This window comes from Hemitrygon akajei, chromosome 27 (assembly GCF_048418815.1).
Source record: "Hemitrygon akajei chromosome 27, sHemAka1.3, whole genome shotgun sequence".
NCBI classification, from domain to species: Eukaryota; Metazoa; Chordata; class Chondrichthyes; order Myliobatiformes; family Dasyatidae; genus Hemitrygon; species Hemitrygon akajei.
This window is the reverse complement of record NC_133150.1, coordinates 35,084,117-35,106,206: the sequence shown is the minus strand read 5'-3', so window position 1 is coordinate 35,106,206 and position 22,090 is coordinate 35,084,117. Positions and strand designations below refer to the sequence as shown.

Sequence of the window (22,090 nt, the reverse complement as noted above, 5' to 3'; positions counted from 1 at the left end):
TTGTTTATCTTGTTTTCCTTTAAATGTATCCATTTGATTCCCTCAGCTAAGGTTTTCACACAGTGTGGTGGGTGGATGGAACATGATGCTGGAGAGTGTAGAGGCAGGTACATTAGAAACATTTAAGAAATGTAAACACACACATAGCATGGTATAGTGCTGTGTACTTAATATTTCAGTATTAGTTGAATAATACGGTAAATATATTGTTTGATTAAGCATTTTTTTATTTGTTTATAGAATTCATTACGGATTATATGAAAGAAGTATTTAAGTGGCATACATCATAACGCCATCATGTCATTTGTAAGAGGTTCACTAAGGTAAAACAAAGTAGACACATTTTCCCGGGCTCTCGTGTTCTTCTTTCAATTAAATTCCAGAGTTACAAAATACAACAAAAGGTTATGGAGAGAAGGCAGGAGAATGGGGATTCTAGATAGATAGATAGATAGATACTTTATTCATCCCCATGGGGAAATTCAACATTTTTCCAATGTCCCATACACTTATTGTAGCAAAACTAATTACATACAATACTTAACTCAATGTAAATATGCATCTAAAATCACCCTCTCAAAAAGCATTAATAAATAGCTTTTAAAAAGTTCTTAAATAGTTTACTAAGAAATACATTGAATGGTAACTTAAGCTCAGTCCTGACCCCGGCACTTTAACATATCCTACCCCGGCGTTTGAATTGTAAAGCCGAATGGCATTGGGGAGTAATGATCTCTTCATCCTGTCTGAGGAGCATTGCATCGATAGCAACCTGCCGCTGAAGCTGCTTCTCTGTCTCTGGTTGGTGCTATGCAGAGGATGTTCAGGGTTTTCCATGATTGACCGTAGGACACGACTTCAGGATTGAAGGATGTCCTTTTAGAACTGAGATGCGGAGAAATTACTTTAGTTAGAGGATAGTAAATCTGTGGAATTTGTTGCCATGAGCGGCTGAGGAGGCCAAGCCATTAGGTGTATTTAAGGCAGAGATAGATAGGTTCTTGATTAGCCAGGGCATCAAAGGGTATGGGGTGAAAGCAGGGGAGTGGGGATGACTGGATCAGCCCACGATTGAATCTCAGACTCGATGGGCCAAATGGCCTACTCCTGCTCTTAAATCTTGTGGTCTATGGTCTTATGAAAGAAAATTGAAGGGCTCTGCTGGAGGGGAGAGTTAGATTGATACTGGAGTAGATTAAAAGTCAGCACACTATCATGAGCTGAAGGGCCTGTTCTGTGCTATAATGTTCTATATTCTATGTGACTGTTAGATGGCCAAGGAAGAGAAGGACATAGACCTAATGTGGGCAGAAGAATTTGTACAGATGGGCAGTGAGGTCAGTTGGAAGTTGTGAGCTTGATGAGCAGATTTCTGTGGTGTATGACTTTGACATAATCATAGACCTAATTTTAGTCAAATAAAGCTACTTGGATAAATTTGCAACAGCTTATTAGCTCATGCAAAGTTTCTCATTTAAATAAAACCTGTATCAACTGTAAAAATGAAAAGTTAACATCAATTGAGTTGCTATTATCAAATGACACCTCTGAGGCCCATATCTAGTTCGTAATTTGAAGCAGTTCCCTGGATCTAATCATACCGGGTCAATAGCCAGTCCAAAACAGTTTATGGTTGCTGTGTACAGTGCCAAAGTGGATGTTACTGTTATTAAATATGTTATAAAAACTTTTTAAAAATCCATTTGGCCACTTAATGCTGAGTGCTGTCCCGGTAACTTAGAAGTTCAAAGCTCAACAGTTTGCACAGCTCCTTACTCTGACCTGTCATTTAAGGATAGTGAAATATTTTGACTACTATATAAAACTCCAGAGAATTGCAAGTTATAATGTGAATCCATTATGTTTTGGCTTTTAATCTGCAAATCTTGGATATAATGCATTCACTTGTATTAAGTGAAAATATAAGCACAGAAACATGACCATGGTCTACTCGTACTCAAGAGGAGTTGGTGATTCAGCCTCTTGTACTGTTAAACGATTCATGTTTTTTTGCGCTAACACCATATCCCTTGATTTCAAAGTTCGAAGTACATTTATAATTGAAGTATGTATACTATATACAACCTTGAGATTCAGCTCCTTGCAGCCTTCTGAAAGGCAGCCACAAAGAAACCCAAAAAATGAAGAAATCATGCAAATAGTTAAAAAGTAAATAAATAACACTGAGAACTAAAGTTCACTGTCACAAAGCCAGTCATTGCTGCAGACAGTCCAGGACCCTGCTAGTTGCAGGCCGCAGCTTTATTTCAGTGCAGAGATGAGTGAACTGAGCAGTGAGCTGAATGCTGGCCCATCCTTCGCCGCAGTCTCCAATGCCCCTACTTTTCAACCTAGCGTGGTGCTTAAATCAGCAAACATCGACTCATCCCTTGCTCTTGCATCTTAATATCCAAAAATCTTTCTGTCTTACATGTTCTTAGTGGTTGAGTCTTCACAGTTTTAGTTGGCCATTCAGAACCGAGATGAGAAGTTTTCTCACCCAGACTCCATGCATCTTGAGACTGTGATCTCAGCACACTTCAACAGCGAAAGCATTGTCTCTAGATTTCCTGGCAGTCTCTATAGAACATTATCATTCTATATGCCAGCTCTACCTTTCTCTTCTGTAGGTGAAACCCCAACACTTTCACCTACCCAACCCAGTCTCACCATTTAGTGCATGCCCTCTTTTCACTTTTACCATCAGGGATGAAGTGCACTCAATGTTTTAGGAACAGCTTCTTCCCCTCTGCCATCAAACTTCTGAATAGTCTATGAATGCTACTTCATTATTTAACATTTGTACTCCTATATTTTTTATTTTTATAACTTGTAGTTTTTGTCTTGCCCTGGACTGCGGCCACAAAGCAACAAATTTCACAACATGAAGTATGTCAGTGATAATAAACCTGATTCAATCTTCTCAACAACTTTAAATTGCTCAGTGTTATCATTTCAGAGGATCCATCCTGGGTCCAGCATGTAAGAGCAACTACAAAGAAAGCACAACAGCACCTCTACTTCCTTAGAAGTTTGCATTGATTTGGCATCACCTTTAAAACTTTGACAAACTGCTGCAGCTGTGTGGTGGAGAGTATAGTGAGTGATTGCATCGTATCCTAGTATGGAAACTCCAATGCACTTGAATGGAAATGTCTACAAAATGTAGTGGATACGGTGGAGCCCATTACAGGTAAAGCCCTCCCACCACTGAGCACATCTACTGTATACTGAAAGCTGTCTGTCGCAGGAAAGCAGCATCCATCATCAAGGACCCCAATGACCCAGGCCATCCTCTTGTCTCACTGCTGCCATCTAGAAGAAGGTAGAGGAGCCTCAGAACCCATACCACCAGGTTCAGGAACATTTATTGCCCCTCAATCAACAGGCTCTTGAAGCAGTGGGAATAACTTCACTTGACTTGCCCCACCACTGAACTCTATCTTTACGTCTTATCATCTTGTACATCTCTATCAGTCTCAATCACCTCTATCCACCTCATTTACTTTTCTTTTTTCATTTGATATATCCATTCAAGGTTCTGTAGTCAGGGTTTGTTTCTGTCCACTCTGTTATCAATTTCTTAACTAAAATCTAAAATTTTCCCAACGTTCACACTTTTTACTGTTGTTTTGCAATATTATAAGCCTTTTCAATCCAATACTTTCTTGGCTAACTTCTCTCGTTAGCCATGAGTTTTCTAAGGTTTTTAAGCCTGAAAGATAGATTCTGTTTATTCTTTAAATGTGTTGCTGTTTAATATCTTGCTACTTAATGTCTTTTGCCTGCTTAATTTGCATAGTTTAGGTTCAAAAACCAGGTTTCTAAATGAAGCTATATCACTTTGATATTTTTGAAAATTCCATCAATTTATGATCATTTTTCCTCAAATCTTAATGTTAATCTTAATACATAATCTATAAAATAGCTTCCAGTCTCACAGGTTCCACACCATACTGATCCAGTTGACCATCTTTTATGCACATCATGAGTTCATTCCACACAGTTACTGCTCATTTGATCCCAGGTTATAGTTGTTTTTAAACAGTCATCCCCTGGTTTCACTCAAATTGCTGCTGTACTCTTGTGTTTGTAGGTTCTGTGCCTCATTTTATCCATTCTCTTTCTGTACTCTCTGATTCATTTCCTCCCTTCTCCCTGATAGTTTGATAGACAGACTTATCTGCAACCTAGGTTGCTTGCTTGGGCACTGGTCCTGGCTGATTCGACTGAACCTTTCCTCTCCCACTATTGAAACCTAATGGTGGAGAACACCAACCAAGAATGGGTGGTGGAGGTCTTCAGAGCTGTCTACCAGCCTCTTGCTCGCAGTTCCTGGAGGAGGGTCCCTGCATTCGAGGTCTCTCTTTCCCCTTCTAGCTTGATGCTGTTGGAGGATTGTGAGGGAGTCCTGGCTCTTGGGCAAAATTTAATTGACGCGGTTTGTGGATTGGACTCTAGTTCACATTATGACATGTTTCTGGTTTCGGGTCGCTCCATTTTTTTGTTGCTATTTCATTGGGACGGCCTGCAGGTAATGAATGACATGCTGCTAGATTGAACTGAACTGAGCTAAACTGAATATGCCTGGACCCAGTGTCCCAGGGAATATTCAAAATCCGGATTCCAGCACCATCACCGCGTGTTCCAACAGCCATGGATTGGCCTCGGCCGTCGATCTCGGCTGCCCCAGCAACCCAGGGCATATTGAAAACCTGGACTCCAGCACCATCACCGCGTGTTCCAATGGCCATGGATTCGCCCCAGCTGTCGATCTCGGCTGCCCCAGCAACCCAGGGCATTTTGAAAATCCAGACTCCAGCACCATCAACGCGGGTTCCAACGACCATGAACAGCTTCAAAGCGATTGCGCAACCACCGACTGCGACTCCAGGCCGGGTTTTCACATGCTGCGATTGTGACTCCCATCTCCCCTTCCCCCACCACCACTATGTAATCCCCTCTCCTTCAGATCCCATCGTCAGCTCCTGGGCCCTCAGAGGCTCCACCTTCCTCTCGACCCCACCCTCCCCTCTCCACCGACACTACCAGCCTCCCTCCCCCCTCTGATCCCATCTCTCATCTGTGCTGGGTCTTTACCATTCCCTCTGACCTTCAATTCTCTGAGGCAGAGCACTCTGTCCTCAGTAAGGGCCTCAGCTTTGTCCCCCTTCGCCTGCACCTCAGCGAGTTCTGCGTACGCCATGACGCTGAACTCTTCTTCCGCCGGCTCCATCTCCGAGCTTACTTCTTTGACAAGGACTCTCTTACCCCCACCGATGATCCTTTCTCCTGTGTTCAACCCTCCTCCTCTTCATGGACACCCCGCTCTGGTCTTCTGCCTGCTCTGGATGTCTTTATTGCTAATTGCCGACGGGACATCAACCATCTTGACTTCACCACACCCTGTTCCAATTTCAACCTCACTCCTTCCAAACGCTCTGCTCTCCGCTCCCTACGCACCAATCCCAATCTCACTATAAAACCTGCTGATAAGGGGGGAGCTGTTGTTGTCTGGCGTACTGACCTCTACCTGGCCGAGGCACAGCAACATCTCTCTGATACCTCCTCTTATTTACCCCTTGATCATGACCCCACTAAGGAGCACCAGGCCATTGTCTCCTATACCATTACCAACCTTATCAGCTCTGGGGATCTCCCATCCACTGCCACCAACCTCATAGTTCCCACACCCCGCACTTCCCGTTTCTACCTCCTACCCAAGATCCACAAACCTGCCTGTCCAGGTAGACCTATTGTCTCAGCTTGCTCCTGCCCCACTGAACTCATTTCTGCATACCTTGACACTGGCTTATTCCTCCCCCCCCCCCCCCCCCCCGTTCAATCTCTTCCCACCTATGTTCGTGATACTTCTCATGCTTTGAATTTTTTCAATGATTTTAAGTTCCCTGGCCCCCACTGTCTTATTTTCACCATGGAAGTCCAGTCCCTATATACCTCCATCCCCCACCAAGATGGTCTCGAAGCTCTTCGCTTTTTTTTGGATTCCAGACCTAACCAAATCCCCTCTACCACCACTCTCTTCCGTCTAGCGGAATTAGTTCTTACTCTCAATAATTTCTCCTTTGGCTCCTCCCACTTCCTCCAAACCAAGGGTGTAGCCATGGGCACCTGTATGGGTCCCAGTTATGCCTGCCTTTTTGTTGGCTTTGTGGAACAGTCCATGTTCCAAGGCTATACCGGTATCCATCCCCCTCTTTTCCTTCGCTACATTGACGACTGCATTGGCACTGCCTCTTGCATGCATGCTGAGCTCGTCGACTTCATTAACTTTGCCTCCAACTTTCACCCTGCCCTCAAATTTACCTGGTCCATTTACGACACCTCCCTCCCCTTTCTTGATCTTTCTGTCTCCATCTCTGGAGACGGCCTATCTACTGATATCTACTATAAGCCTACAGACTCTCACGGCTACCTGGACTATTCATCTTCCCACCCTGTCTCTTGCAAAAATGCTATTCCCTTCTCACAATTCCTCCGTCTCCGCTGCATCTGCTCTCAGGATGAGGCTTTTCATTCCAGGACGAAGGAGATGTCTTCCTTTTTTAAACAAAGGGGCTTCCCTTCATCCACCATCAACTCTGCTCTCAAACGCATCTCTCCCATTTCCCGCACAGCTGCCCTCATCCCATCCACCCGCCACCCCACTCGGGATAGGGTTCCCCTTGTCCTTACCTACCACCCCACCAGCCTTCAGGTCCAACGTATAATTCTCCGTAACTTCCGCCACCTCCAACGGGGTCCCACTACCAAACACATTTTTCCCTCCCCCCCCCCCCCCCCCCGCTTTCCTCAGGAATCGCTCCCTACGCGACTCCCTTGTCCACTCGTCCTCCCCATCCCTTCCCACCGATCTCCCTCCTGGCACTTATCCTTGTAAACAGAACAAGTGCTACACCTGCCCTTACACTTCCTCCCTCACCACCATTCAGGGCCCCAGACAGTCCTTCTAGGTGAGGCAACACTTCACCTGTGAGTCGGCTGGTGTGGTATACTGTGTCCGGTGCTCCCGGTGTGGCCTTTTATATATTGGTGAGACCTGACGCAGACTGGGAGACCGTTTTGTTGAACACCTACACTTGGTCTGCCAGAGAAAGCAGGATCTCCCAGTGGCCACACATTTTAACTCCACGTCCCATTTCCATTCTGATATGTCTATCCATGGCCTCCTCTATTGTCAAAATGAATCCAAACTCAGGTTGGAGGAACAACACCTTATATATCGGCTGGGTAGCCTCCAACCTGATGGCATGAACATTGACTTCTCTAACTTCCGTTAATGCCCCTCCTCCCCTTCTTACCCCATCCCTGACAAATTTAGTTGTTTGCCTGTTCTCCATCTCCCTCTGGTGCTTCTCCCCCCCCCCCCCCCTTTCTTTCTCCTGAGGCCTCCCGTCCCATGATCCTTTCCCTTCTCCAGCTCTGTATCACTTTCACCAATCACCTTTCCAGCTCTTAGCTTCATCCCACCCCCTCCGGTCTTCTCCTATCATTTTGCATTTCCCCCTCCCCCCACTACTTTCAAATCTCTTACTATCTTTCCTTTCAGTTAGTCCTGATGAAGGGTCTCAGCCCGAAATGTCGACAGCGCTTCTCCCTATAGATGCTGCCTGGCCTGCTGTGTTCCACCAGCATTTTGTGTGTGTTGTTGTTTGAATTTCCAGCATCTGCAGATTTCCTCGTGTATGCCTAGACTCTTCCAATTTTGTATTTTATATTCTGTGTTTTTCCACTCATTTTTTGCTGTTTCTGCAATTTTGTTTTTTTAACACATGGGGGTGGGGTTTTCTTTGAACGGGTTTCATGGTTTTCTTTGTTTCATGGCTTCTGTGGGAAGACAAATCTCAGGGTTGTATACTGCATACAGACTTGGATGATAAATGTACTGTGAATTATTCAGTCTGAAAACAAACAAGATCAATAGTATCAAGAGTGAAAATGTGGGAGAAATTACTGGATTCAATATTTAAAAGGTCAAATCTGAGATAACAGAATCAGAATCAAGTTTAATATCACCGGCATTTGTCGTGAAATTTGTTGCCTTTGCGGCAGCAGTACAATCCAAGACATAATAATTGAGGGGGAAATGTGTTATAGTAAGTTTATGTATTAAATAGTTAAATAAGTAGTGCAAAAATAGAAATTTTAAAAAGTTGTAAGGTAGTGTTTACAGGTTCAACGTCCATTCAGAAGTCGAATGGCAGATGGGAGTCATTGAGTGTGTGCCTTCAGGCTTCTGTACCTCCTTCCTAGTGGTAGCAATGAGAAAAAGGCATGACCTTGAGATGAGGGTGTCTTTAATGATGGACGCTGCCATTGAGGCATCGCTCTTTTAAGATGATGTTACTGAGGCTAGTGCCCATGATGGTGCTGACTAAGTTTACAAATCTCTGCAGCTTATTTCGATCCTGTGCAATGGCCCCTCTAGCGCCCCCCCCCCCCCCCCCGTACCAGACTGTGATGCAGCTAGTAAGAATGCTCTCCACGGTACATCTGTAAAAAAAATTTGTAAGTGTCTTTGCTGACATACCAAATCTCCTCAATATAGCTGCTGTCTTGCCTTCTTTGTAGCTGCATCGATATGTTGGATTCAGGTTAGATCCTCAGAAATATTGACACCATGAACTTGAAATTGCTCACTCTTTCCACTCCTGATCCCTCTATGAGGACTGGTGTGTATTCCTTCATTTTGCCCTGTCTGAAGTCAACAATTAGTTCTTTGGTCTTACTGAGGTTGAGTGCAAGATTGTTTTGCTGCAATACCACTCAACTAGTTGATATATCTCACTCCTGTATGTCCTCATCACCATCTGAAATTCTGCTAACAATAGTTGTATCGCCAGAAAATTTATAGTTGCCATTTGAGTGGTGTCTAGCCACACAGTTATGGGTGTAGAGAGAGAGTAGAGCAGTGGGCTAAGCACACATCCCTGAAGCGCACCAGTGTTAATTGTCAGCGAGGTAGAGATCTTATTTCTGATCTTCATGGGCCTTCCTCAGAGAGCAATGAGCAAGAGGGAGAAAGAGACACCTTCCTCTGGCAACGGCGAGCAAGAGACTGGTATTCAGCGCTGGTAAATGCTTGTCTTCTGCTTATACCTCAATGATTTCAATCTTCCTTTTTTAATGGAGTCATTCAATGGTTTGCGCCCTGTCTCTTGGCGTCTTGACCTCGATGGTGCACACTTCGCCTGAATCCTCACCAAACGTGCTCGGAGACTGCAAAGCACTAGATCACTCAATCAGCCCAAAAACGCACCACCAAATGCAGATCATAGGCTTCAACAGTAGCAAAACCACATTTGAAAGAAAAAGATGCAAAAGAAGAGAAAGAAGTATTTTTGTGAACCGCCTGGAAGATGTTGCCCAGCATTGTTTGCTGGCATCGTAAAAAATCCAGAAATAAGCATGTTATAATTCAAACAGGAAAATCACTGAGATAAATAGGAATGTACTGAGTTCATAATTTGTCCTGTTGTCCATATATTTTATAAATAGAAGAACTGGGCTACCTAAAATCATCTTTTATCCTTTCCACGTGTTAGAATTTCTACTAAAAATACTGATTGTTCGCTTGTCCATGGAAAACCATGGTTGGTTACATTAATAATTTTAAACTTTTTGTCCAGGTATGAGCGTCTAGAAGAGCAGTTGAATGATCTGACAGAGCTTCATCAAAATGAAATGTCTAACCTGAAACAGGAACTTGCCAGTATGGAGGAAAAAGTGGCTTACCAGTCGGATGAGAGAGCCAGAGATATCCAGGTACACCTTCTAAGAAATAGATTTGGTTGGTGAATATATTTGCAATTGGGAAGCATAGTAGTGTAGATGTTAGCATAATGTTATTATAGTGCCTGCAACTTGGGTTCAATTCTGCCACTGCCTGTGAGGAGTTTGTACGTTCTCCTCTTGACCACCTGGGTGCTGCGGTTTCCTCCCACATTCCACAGACAAACAGGTTGGTAGGTTAATTTGGTTGTGTGAGTGCAATTGAGTGGCATGGACTCTTAAGCCCAGAAGGGCCTGTTACTGTGCTGTATCTCTAAATAAAATTAAAATTCTCCTTGGAGATTTTAAACATTTTTCTAATGGTGAGGTTCCCTTTAACAGGAAATAGATTTCACTTTGTTCATCACATAACCCTGAACCAAACTTACCTTTTTTTTAAAGCAATCTATTGAGTGGCATTAAAGGGTGTACATATCTCCGGATCTCATTGTTTACTTCTCCCTCCCCATGTATGTAGATTAATTGTAGTAGTTTTAAGGTGTTTCTGAATATATCACTTTAGAATCTGTTTCACTATACACCAACAAAATCCATATCTCATTGATGGATTTTGACAGTAAATTTTGCTGGTGATTTTTTTTTTTGAAGAGTCACACTTAAAATGTGATTCTTTAATGTGAGACATTATCTTTAGTATGTGATCTTCAGTCGTTCCGTCCAGAGCTGTGTGCAAGCAGAATGAATAGGGCCAGGAAAAAGCTACATTGCGGTTGGTTTTGATTTGCCATGTGATAGATTCTGCTGGTTCTCTGCTTTTCCAACTAATCTCTCTAATTTTAATAGTTCATGATCTCAAATATCTGCTGATTATAGTGTTAAATTTACCTGGTGACTGGAAAATACACTGCCCTGTGAAGGGAATTCCAAAGATTTAGTACATTGAGCAAAGGTACACCTCAGTCCAACATGTTTGAACCTTACAGCAATGAAAAAATACCCTTTCAGTTTATATCCTTTAAAGTACTTTCAAGATCAGTGACATCACCTTTAGTTTTTCTAAACTCCAGAGGAAATGGGCCCATTCTAATCAATCATGGAACACCCATCTCTTCCCAGAAATCGATATCATAAATTACTTTGTGATAGTACTGACAGCCCTGTTCTTTCAATGTGTAATATGTTTGCACATGGAATGAAAAGCCCTTTGTTGAAATCTTAGTAAAAACCAGTTGCCATATTCCATTTATAAACTATTCTATCTTTTATCTTAATTTATTGCATTCCACTTCATTTCCTTTTGTTCACTATTTCTGCATATGTGCATGCAAACACTCCATCATTCCTATATTATTTATTGCTTTGGAACTTTTCAAATATGCACTTATACTTATGATTTGGAGTGTCAAGTTTTTTTATTGCCTCCCACAGCTTCCTTCAGGTCCTGACTTGTTATGTGGCTTGACAAGCTTAAGAGTTCTTTGCAATCTGGCCCAAATGAGCTGTCTCTACATTTGAGTCTGTGCCAGGACTCTGAGCAGACCCTTTCAGTATGGTTGGATGACAGTAGAATATGATCCTAATGCCAGTGTGTGTGCTCAGGAGTTCTTTGTGGTGTGTGTTTCATGTAAGCATCAGTCTCTATGTTCATTGGAGATCCCTTATTGTAATTTCAGCTAATCAGTTGAATTGACACAAATTTTAAAAAAACACATTTCTAATTGAATGCCCTATCATTATAAAGGGTGAAGTTATGATAGGCAGGGTTATATGAGCTAAATTTGTCTTCTCTTGTGTGTATGAAAATCAAAGGTTTAAGTGAGTTGCTCATCATGATTAAAGGAGTTGAGGACCTATACCTGGGGAGTTGAGAAAATATTAGCGTAAACCTTAAAATTTAATGTCAAGCTGTCAAGAAGCACTTTACATAAAATTTATTGAAAATTTGAAACACTCTTCCCAGAGCTTGTTAAGGTTGTGCAGCATTTGAGCACTTAGTGAAATTGATATTGATGGATGGAGGCATTGGGTATGTGGAACCAAGACAGAGAATGGGAATTGAGATATGATCAATAGTGGTCTATCTGGAGGAGGAACTGAAGGCTTGCTTTTCATCAAATGTTCTTATAAAATGTAAACTCTGTTGTGTGCATTAAGGAAGTAGAATTTAATCTCTATATTTCCCTGTGTGGTACATTCTTTATCAGGAGGGAGAATTACAGATAGAATTGTTTTCAGTTAGATTGCGCAGTGTGTGTCCGCATAAAACCTGGTGTTGGTGGGGGACAGTAGGCACAAATTAGGATATGATATGTCAGGCAATTAGATGTGAAAAATTGTTGAAAATAAGGGCTGAAGAATGTCTGTGGTGTGAATGTGTGTGGGTGTAAGGGAGGCTCAGGATGTTCATATCAATTTTTGCTCAAACAGGCTTTGATGCGGTATATCCAAGATAATCTTGCACTACAAAATGTATTGTTCAACCAAGGATGTTCCCGACAAGTGCGACAGTGCTTGAATAGACACATTCCTGAACTGTCTGAACTAGTTCTGACTCATTCTAGGCTACTTTACATTTTCAACTGACCACACAACACTGTAGCCACAAATTCAGTTGCTCAGTGCTCTTTAACCTCTCCAAGGACTGCAGATCTTTTGCGTTTTTTTGCATCCCAGATGTTTAACAGCTGCCAAAGTAATTTTCTTTCTTTTATCCATCCTTAAATATCCTTTTTCATTCTTCCTTTTTTATTCTTGCTTCCAGTTTAGATTTTCAGTTAGTTCCTTCTGCCAATTTTGTAATCGCCATTCATTCCAGACTAAATTTTCAGGTTGATTTTCAAACTTCTAATTGCTATTGGAAAGTGGAATCAAATAATGGTCTGAAGCTAGAAAAATTACTTATTTACCTTAGCAAAACTGCTAGATACACATTTTTTTTTAAACTTGCAGATATTTTTGTTTTGTATCCTCTCTCCTTGCCATCAACTGGGCTGAAGAGGACGTTAATAAGATTTGAGTTTCTGCAAACCAGAATTCATTGTTAAATTTGCATTTTCCATCCATTCTTAAGTCATTTAGAATGAGATTGCAAGGTTAATTTTTATATTGGTTAGAGATTCTTTAAATGTTTGAAGATTTTTTTAAAAGCTGGTGATGAACAAGGCTGTGTTTTCTAATTTTGTTTTTCTTGCAAATTGCCTAATCATCAAAATAAGGGGTGTTGGTAATACAAAGACTTTCCAATGTTCCCAAAATTTCCAATCTATATACCAGTCTAAAGGTCTTTCATATCTTGCATTTGTCCCTGCTTCTATCACTTCCTCTGGCAGCTCATCCACATACCCAGCAAACTCCAAATGGAAAAACTTGTCTCTCAATCCCCTTTATATCTTTTCTGCCTGTCTCTGTGTTTCTCAGTATCTCTGTGTGTCTCTGTCTCTGTACCCCACCCTCCTACCCCAGGAAACGGTCTGCGACAATGACCATCCACTTTGTTCATGATCTTTGTTATATTATCTATAATTCATTTATTACCTAAACTTAATTTCTGTAATATGGTACTGTGCACCTTTTGCTTTGTACTGATTACATCTCAGTTCCAGCCTTGCAGCAAAGATGCTTTCCACAGCAGCCGTTCTATCTTGGATTGGATTCCTCGTTCAGTCTAGCCTCGTAGTAATCATAAAATCTCTCTTCACTGAATCAGAATCAGGTTTAATATTACTAATATATGTTGAGAAATCTGTTGTTTTGCAGCAGCAGTGCAGTGCAATACATTAAAAATGCTATAAATTACAATAAGAAGTATATATTAGAAAATGAATTTAAGTAAGTAGTGCAATAAGAGAGCAGGAGTAGTGAGGTAGGGTTCATGGGTTAGTTCGTGGTCTGTTCATAAACCTGATGACAGAGGTGAACATGCTGTTGTTGAAACATTGACTGTTTCTTCAGGCTTCTGTACCTCTTCTGTGATGGTTGTAATAAGGAGAAAGCATGTCTGGGTAATGGGGGTTTTTAATGATGAATGCTGCTTTTTGAGGCATCACCTTTTGAAGACTCCTCTGTACTGGAGAGGCTAGTGCCCATGATGGAGCTGTTTGAGATTAGAACACTCTACAGCCTTTTCCAATCCTGTGTGATGGTCCCTCCATACCAGACAGTAATGCAACCAGTTAAAATGCTCTCCACTGCACATCTTTAGAAACTTGTTTTGTCTTTGGTGACATATCGAATCTCCTCAAACTCCTACTGAAATGTAGCCACTAATGTGCCTTCTTTATAACTGCATCAATATGTTGGGCCCAGGATAGATCTTCACTGTATTCTCTTTTGTTTGTCTCTGACAGGAGGCTCTGGAGTCGTGTCTTACCCGGATTACCAAGTTGGAACTTCAGCAGCAACAGCAGCAGGTGGTGCAGCTGGAAGGTGTGGAGAACGCTAATGCACGGGCACTTCTGGGCAAATTCATCAATGTCATCCTAGCACTCATGGCTGTCATATTGGTGTTCGTCTCCACCATTGCCAACTTCATCACTCCCCTCATGAAGACACGATTCCGGGTTCTAAGCACACTACTACTAGTGCTGTTCCTTGTTTCTCTGTGGAAGCAATGGGACAATATTGTATACTTCTCAGAACAGATCTGGTTGCCCAGTTGATCTCGATACATTTGATAACCAGCGGATGGCGCAGTTTTTTTTTAAACAAGGTTTTTGGAACTTGTTAATTTTCTCTTCTTGTCCACTGCCTTTGCCACTTCTCATTGAAAACATGTTCAGTTTATGGGCACGTGCAACTGTGCAATTTGTGACAAGATGGAGCCCAGACAAAAGGCAGAAGACAGCTGATCAAACCACTCCATTTTTGTAGAAGGTTTTAATCGAAAAGGGTCTGAGAAATTGTTTGCACATACACTGATGCAAACAATGAAGGAATGCAATATGAGGAAGACATTGCTCTTACTGTACTGTACCATTTCAGTATTTTTTTTTGTTGTTAACTTATAACAAATATTTAATTTTTTTGAGGGAGGAGCAGGGAGAGAAAATGTATTGTTTGCGTGAGTGCTTATATATTTATTATAACTAATATACATTCGATTATATAGCAAAAATGGTTTGCAAAATCCCTTAAACTTAATCACATTGCACATTCCTGTTTATGTGAAGCAATCTGTGAAACTCGTTCAAGTTAATTTCTAAGGCACTTGGTGGAGAACTGTCAGAGATAATTTTGTTAGACAGCTCAAGTAACCGGTGAAGGAAATTTCATTTGGGAATGTTTGCAATGAAGAAATGGTTAGAATATTGGAGGAAAATTCTTAGCTGCTCTTGGCAATGCATTACTCCTGCAATGGACCATTTCTTTTAGTTTAAATTTTCCAGCGTTGCATTCTTCTCAATATACTTGTTTGCTGCTGCCAGTGATCTGTGGTGCACTGGCTCTAAATGAAATGGTAAGCGGGTGCATTACTGAATATTGAACGTAGGAAGTCTAAGGATCTCTCTTCAGTAGGAAGTAGGTACATTTATAACGTTGAAAAACATTTGAGTGTGTCTTTAGGAATTAAGACCATCATGGTAAATACTACTAATTAAATTATTTACATTTTAAAATGCATTTAAGTACGATAGTTTATTGCACTTTGTTCTCCCCACTAACACATAGCATTTGATCTGTTAACTAGGCAGTGGCTTTGCCCTGTGACCATACTGAATCCAGTGCTTAAAAGCAAGAGGAACTTGTTGGGATAGATATTAAAATTGCACAAGGTAGATTCCATCCCTCTCCCATGCTGCAACAATGCCATATTGTTGAAGGGTATGTTGGGGGGGTGTGGTGTGTCTTGAGAACTTCATCAGAACATAGTGATTTTTTCCAACCTTTTTCTTTGACATTGTTTTTAAAAATATTTTTATTTGTAAGCAGCATTTGGAGGAAGAACAGAAGAGTATTTCCCTCCCCAAAGCAGCAACTAAATAAACGATACCTAATAGATCAAATGTTTATCAATGTTGATCACCTTTTTGCTTTCTACCCCTTTATCCTCTTATTTTCACAGACCATTGTGAACAAAGGATGAACAAATGCCTTAATGGATTGCTTATTTTATATCAATAAACATGAAGTGAGGAACACAATGCAACACTGTAAGGGAGAGGTGCAGTTGTAACACTGTAAGAAGGAGATCGTGGCACGAACCTACACAGCAAGCAAAATCATTACGTGTAGGCCATAAAATGGGCTGCAGAACAATCACATGGCTGTTTCTCATTAAAAGCAAGCAGATTCTAAATCAAACCACCAGCCATACATTTGGTGAAGAAAGTGCTTCTGCCATTTTAATCTCATCCAACTATGTGGAGGTCACCTATTTGCCCTATTTCACATCTTCTATCCTGGTGATCTATGGTTTTATTGATGTTTAATGCTGACTCTCACAATTCTAATGAGTGTTTGAAGCAAGCATTGTTTGTACAATGGCACATTGGATGGAGTGAGGGAAGGCAGCTGTGATAAGATTCCTCCGTCACATAATTGATAGTGAGATGTAAGTATCAATAACTGTTAGATGGAATGCAGGGGGAAGATTTCCCAAAGACTACCACATCTCAACACTTGCTTTTCTGCTTTAGTTAGAACATGCAGCCTGTCTGCTAGTGCCAGATGTGGTTAAGATGGTAGTAATGTTACTTGAGTCAGTGCACATGGAGACAGTGTGGCATTGTTGAAGACCTGTCAGCTCATGTTGCTGGGCATGAGCAAGTTTATATCACACATTCAGGAGGAAGTAGAGATGTTTTCCTACTATCCTAGCCGACATTAAGTAGCATTAGAAAAGCTCATTTTCTGCCTGTTATCAAATTGCAGTTTACGGTTCAGTTTGCAAAATGTCTGCTGAGTTTCCTTTATTTTTATAAGTATTTCTACAGTTTTATTACTTCATCTGTATGAAGGGCACTGTGAAAATGCAAATCTTGCACAAAAGGCATTGTCAAGCTGAGTACTAATTTGATAAGATATGTTAATTTAAGCAGGGTCCAGAGTTACTGGAACTAGATGTATAGGCTCACTGGCCTGAAAATCAATGGGATTGGAATTAATTTGCTGGAATCTGCCTGGGCTGTGGTCATTATTATTATGAAGGCTCACTGTGCAAATATATTAGACAGTACAGCTCGCAACTCAAATAAAGGAGAAGGTCCCAGATTTATTTGCCAAATTGTAATGTAGCGGCAAGGGTGGTAGGAAGACACATATTGGCTTCAATTGGGGAAGGGAAATCAGATATGGTTCTGTCTGCTGGCCCATATTTAACAACTTCTGCATGTGTTCACATGCTGAGGTCGAGTGAGGCTCCATTGGGCTAAATCCACAACTGAGCAGCATTCCTGCTGCACAAGAAGGACCGCTTGAGCAAGGTAGAGAGTGAAACTGCGTCAAAGCAAAGAGTCTACGTTAAGCAGGGAAGCAGAGAGAGAGAAACTTTTAAAAATGGGAATTAAATAGTTTACTTGTACTGCAATTAAACCTAATCACAGCATATTTGGTGCTAGTATAATGTGTGAGGATGTGGTGTCAGCGGGATCTAACTAATCCATCAGTAATACACTTTGTATAACAGGAAGGGCGATATTGCAAGGTAATATGCTGTTAACACAGTTGAAATTCTCACCATTTAGGAAGGGATGTGCTTTCCTGTATGGGAACATCACGAGGAAAAAGGAGTGTACAGCATGAAGGTCATTTTCAAATCTCCAGTGTAACAAGACATCTTTTAATATATTTTAAAAAATGATATAGGGATGTTTAATTTCTAATTTGCTTGACACAGATTTATAATGTTTATTTTTCCAGTTTTAATTCCCAGATGTACATTTATTAGGGAAGCTGATTTTGTAAACTACGCTATACCATTGCCCTCCTGACAACAATGGTATTAAAAAAAGTTCTGATAAGAAGTTTTATAATATGACAAGTTTACCTGGGTGTTTCCATCAATAATGGGCATAGGGATTTGTATTGAAAACTTAAGGACAAACTTAAAATATGGGATTGGATTATGCTTGAATGGCTTGGTCTATTTACCATCATTCCCAACACCATGGGACAGTGATCAGTGAAATACATTAAAATAATTCAGAATAATGTTCAAGTCAATATATTACTGGAACTAAGAATTACAAGTAGGTTGTATAAAATAAGATGATCACTGACCCACTTATTCATGTGAATAATTACTAGTCCTAAAGGACCATGATTTAAAACTTGGTATTTGGTTTTGTTAGTTTGAAACTAGCAAATCTCTCCTTTCTCTTCAGGTGCCAAGAGTCTAGTCCGTAGCCCCTCACGTTACATTCCTTATGATTATATTTAAACCAATGAACCAGTTACCTGGTAAATTGTTGTGCATGATGGAAATCTGAAGCAGAAATAGAAAATTCGGGAAAAGTATACTGGTCTGTCAGCCATCTCAGAAGTGAACAAACAAGTTAGATTCTGGGGCATGAAACCTTAAAATGTGAAGAATAAGTTGCAGTCTGGCATGTTAATAGCTTCAGAAAAATAGGGAAGGGGTGGAATATACATTCACAGGCAAACTGCATGAGGAAGTGTGATTGGAATATTAGAATAGATCTGTATTTTATCATTCATTCCTGATGAGCCTCTAAATTTGTAAGTGTATATTTGTTCTTATGTCAACCCTTCCCACTTTTTCTAATGGGTTTTCACATACTCCTTATGTCTTTGAAAAATAATCTACAGTATATTCAAAATGAAAAATCAATAAAAACATGTATGTTCTAAATTTTACCTACTCTCTCCAGGAAACTCTACAATTTTCTCTTTCTGATTAAGTTGGTTACTGGGATTTGGTTTTGAATCTTTCAGAAAATAGTGATTCATTATAAAACTTCAGAAAATGAGAGGTTGTTGTAAAGTCCGTCATCGAAGCACCAAAGTGTCTGTGTGATTCTAATTTTGCACAGAAGCAGCAAATGATGCTAGTAATTCAAATGCAAATACATTTTCACCGCAAATAGTATGCCGTGGATATGGTTATGAAGCTGGGTGAGAGCTAAGTGAACAGGAAAAATGTCATGCTGTAATTGCAAATCTAAGAACTTTTGGGTGGATACTATTTCACAACTTTTGTATTTGCAATTTTGACACAGCCATTAAAATTTTCACATGTTGATAGTCATATAATGAAGTTTGTTAGACACAAAGTTAAAAACCAAAGTTTTCATTGTAGAAATGATTCCACGTTGGGGAAGATTTCTGCCATCACTTAGTGAACTTGTAAATATTTCCCACGTACGTGATTTAAAAAATTGCTCTATAATAATGGAATTCATTCCTCCTTAAGTATCAGCCGCTAGACAAATAAGTTGATTGTTCACCTTTTCAAATTTAAGAGTATTGTACTTTGAAATTTACTGCCACTTCCTAAATGGAGCCGTCCTTGAGGATCTTCAGCTCTTGCACCATCAAGCACTTTACACGGGCAGAATAGACATTTGTAGTAATCTGTCAAAAAGAAATGCGCTATTACATTGGCGCGCAAATGCAGGAGGTAAGCGATCCTGGTTTGGGAGAATAGCCTCAGTGTGCTGTACTGTATTATCATTGTTGCACTGGACTATACTATGAAAAAACATGGCTAAGAGTTTGAATGCACAGGTCCTGATGCTGCTCCATTTTACTGAAGCAAGCTGTCTTAATTCGGTGGCAGACTGGTGGACCTTCAATTTTCGGGGGTCTGTTATGTCACTGGTTCTCTGAATGTCATGTTATTTATATTAAACAGTGTCACTAACAGAGGAAGAGCAGCGTGTCTACCATTGATTGCAACTTGTGTTATTAACATTTTACCTTAATGTGGAGAGAGATTAAGTTATGGATCACAATATAATGCCTAGTTTATTTTGTTAGTAGGAGTCTCTGGTAACTAACCAGAGTTAGTTATTTATGAGTGTATGAAAGAAAACCAGTCTTTCAACTGAAATAAAATGGATGGCTCCCTGCAAATGGTATGTTTTATATTTTTTTACCTTTTATGCCTTTTGAACTGGATCCCGATTCTCAGTTGAAAAGCGCTCACAATCAGCATGAACAGGAGGTGGTGTTGGTACATTTTATTTCCTTCTTAGAGGATCATCACCTTGTTGTGCTGAAGAGGCTTGTGAGTTTCTGAGGACCCAAGAGCAATGGCATCTGGTAGGTCCTGGTAGGGTCACCCACAGTGGTTAAATCAAGTGGGAGGTTCCAGACAAAGAGGAATCCAACTAAAACCTCCACAGTGGAGTTGGCAGAAGATGGCATATCGTAACGGCAGTGAAGTGGGAGGAAGGCTGCACCAGTGAAGGGCCCCCAGTCATTCTTGCATTCCATACTATCCTGACCTGCCAAAGACCATGTGGTGGCTGCCCATGTATCAGCCTTCACACACTTAACAATATCATGCACAGGCGTTCTCCATTAATGGAATAGCCCCCCCAGGAGAACGTCATACTGGATTTGAGTGTCACGTGACATTTTATTTCAGGTGCATCCCCAATCTGTGGTGGAAAAATGTGGTTTGCTTTATTTCAATGACCTTTGCTCCATGCCAGTGATTCTCTGTCTCTGCAAAAATTACAGAGATTAGGCATGATCAGTTTTCTGGTTGGACTAATGTTGTATCTTTCTGTTATATATGGACACTTTCTAGTATAGAGAACCATGAAGAATGCATAACCTGCTATATTTTAAACTCGCTGCAGCCAAGGAAATTAATTTGTTTTAATTTAAAATCTCAATAAAAAACACTCCCCTTCAACTACTTCCTCCTTGTGTTTAACTTCGTACCAGAAAAGCTCTGTTATGGCCCTTTTGAGGCAAGGCTGCAGTGTGAGAGCTGATCCCATTCAAGACAAAGTGTATTAAAATCAGTTTGCTGTTCACATGGAACTACAAGACAGTTTGCTTCAGTTGCACAAACGAAGTAATAGAACACATTTATGAAGTGCAGGATTTAGAACATAGGAAGTTACAGCCCAATTCAGCCCACCTATCTTCTGCTGACCTTTTAGCTTACTCTGAGATTAATCTAACCCTTCTTTCCACATAGCCTTCTGTTTTTCTATCATCCATGTGCCTTTCTAAGAGTCTCTTAAATGTCCCAAATGTATCTGACTCTACCACCACCCTGGCACACAATTCATGCACCCATCTGTGTGTGTGTGTGTGTGTTTATATATTAAAAAAATCCTCTGCGATCCCCCCAAAACTTTCTTACAATCACCTTAAAATTATGCCCCCCTTCTTTACTAATGATGCCTTTACTAATTAAGAACCTATGACCCTTCCTTTTAAGTATACTCGCCAGTGCCAATTAAAACCCCCATATAAAAAGTATACTAATACAAAACTGGCTAAAACTAGTGAACATGTAAAAAGTACAAAACCATCTATTCAAATGTGCAAATGACAAAGGAGATGGTGATGGACTTTAGGAAGACTAAGCCTGCATTGTTCCCTGTTGCTATCGATGGTGAGGACCTGCAAGTACTTGGAGGTGCACCTGGATGACAGACTTGAGTGGAGCACGAACACAAAGGCTGTGTACAAGAAGGGCCAGAGTCACCTCTACTTCCTGAGGAGACTGAGGTCTGTTGGAGTATGCATGTCTCTCCTTCGTATATTCTACCAGTCTGTTGTTGCCAGTACAATCTTCTATGTGGTGGTGTGCTGGGGCAAGGGCATCAACATGGGTGATGCCAACAGGCTCGATAAACTGATTAAAAAGGCCGGCTCTGTTATAGGAGTCGAACTGGATACACTGGAAGGTGTGGTAGAACAAAGGACCCTATGGAAAATCCTGGCAACTCTGGACATTGTTTCTCACCCTCTGCACGCCACCTCGGCTGAACAAAGGAGCACTTGTAGCAATAGACTAAGACAACTATGTGAGGTCATTCTTGCCCTCAGTCATTAGGCTTAAGTGAGTCATCCTATAGCCAGGGAAGTGATGGCCTCCTCCTGTTAGTCTGAGGTAACGTATTTTATTCTTTCTTTCTTCTAATATTTGTATATCTGTGCACTTGTAATGCTACTGTGACACTGGAATTTCCATTGGGATCAATAAAGTATCTATCTATATAGATTAAGCCTGTCTAGCCTTAATACTGTATAAACAATTTTCCTGTACTTGTTCTCTCCCACATCAGCAAATGTGTGGAACTTGCACTGTGTTTCCTTGAGACAGTGTTATTGATTGAAGGGCAAAGTCCACTGTGTTGCATTAAAAATATAGAAACCTAAAGGTTATGTGTAACAAATGCTAATTCTATGG

The 22,090-nt window shown here is 40.8% G+C and overlaps 1 protein-coding gene across 4 annotated transcripts in view; it reads left to right on the top strand.

Annotated features, from left to right (window-relative positions):
- Positions 1–18,567, top strand: part of tmcc2 (transmembrane and coiled-coil domain family 2) — a 144,131-nt gene extending 125,564 nt beyond the window's left edge. For all 4 annotated transcript variants that reach the window (XM_073030622.1, XM_073030625.1, XM_073030623.1 and 1 more), the window contains 2 exons: positions 9,651–9,786; positions 14,100–18,567. In XM_073030622.1, coding sequence (XP_072886723.1) covers positions 9,651–9,786; positions 14,100–14,411 — 448 coding nt within the window. In that variant the 3' untranslated portion in view covers positions 14,412–18,567. The remainder of the gene's footprint in view (positions 1–9,650; positions 9,787–14,099) is intronic.
- The last annotated feature ends 3,523 nt before the right edge of the window (positions 18,568–22,090 follow it).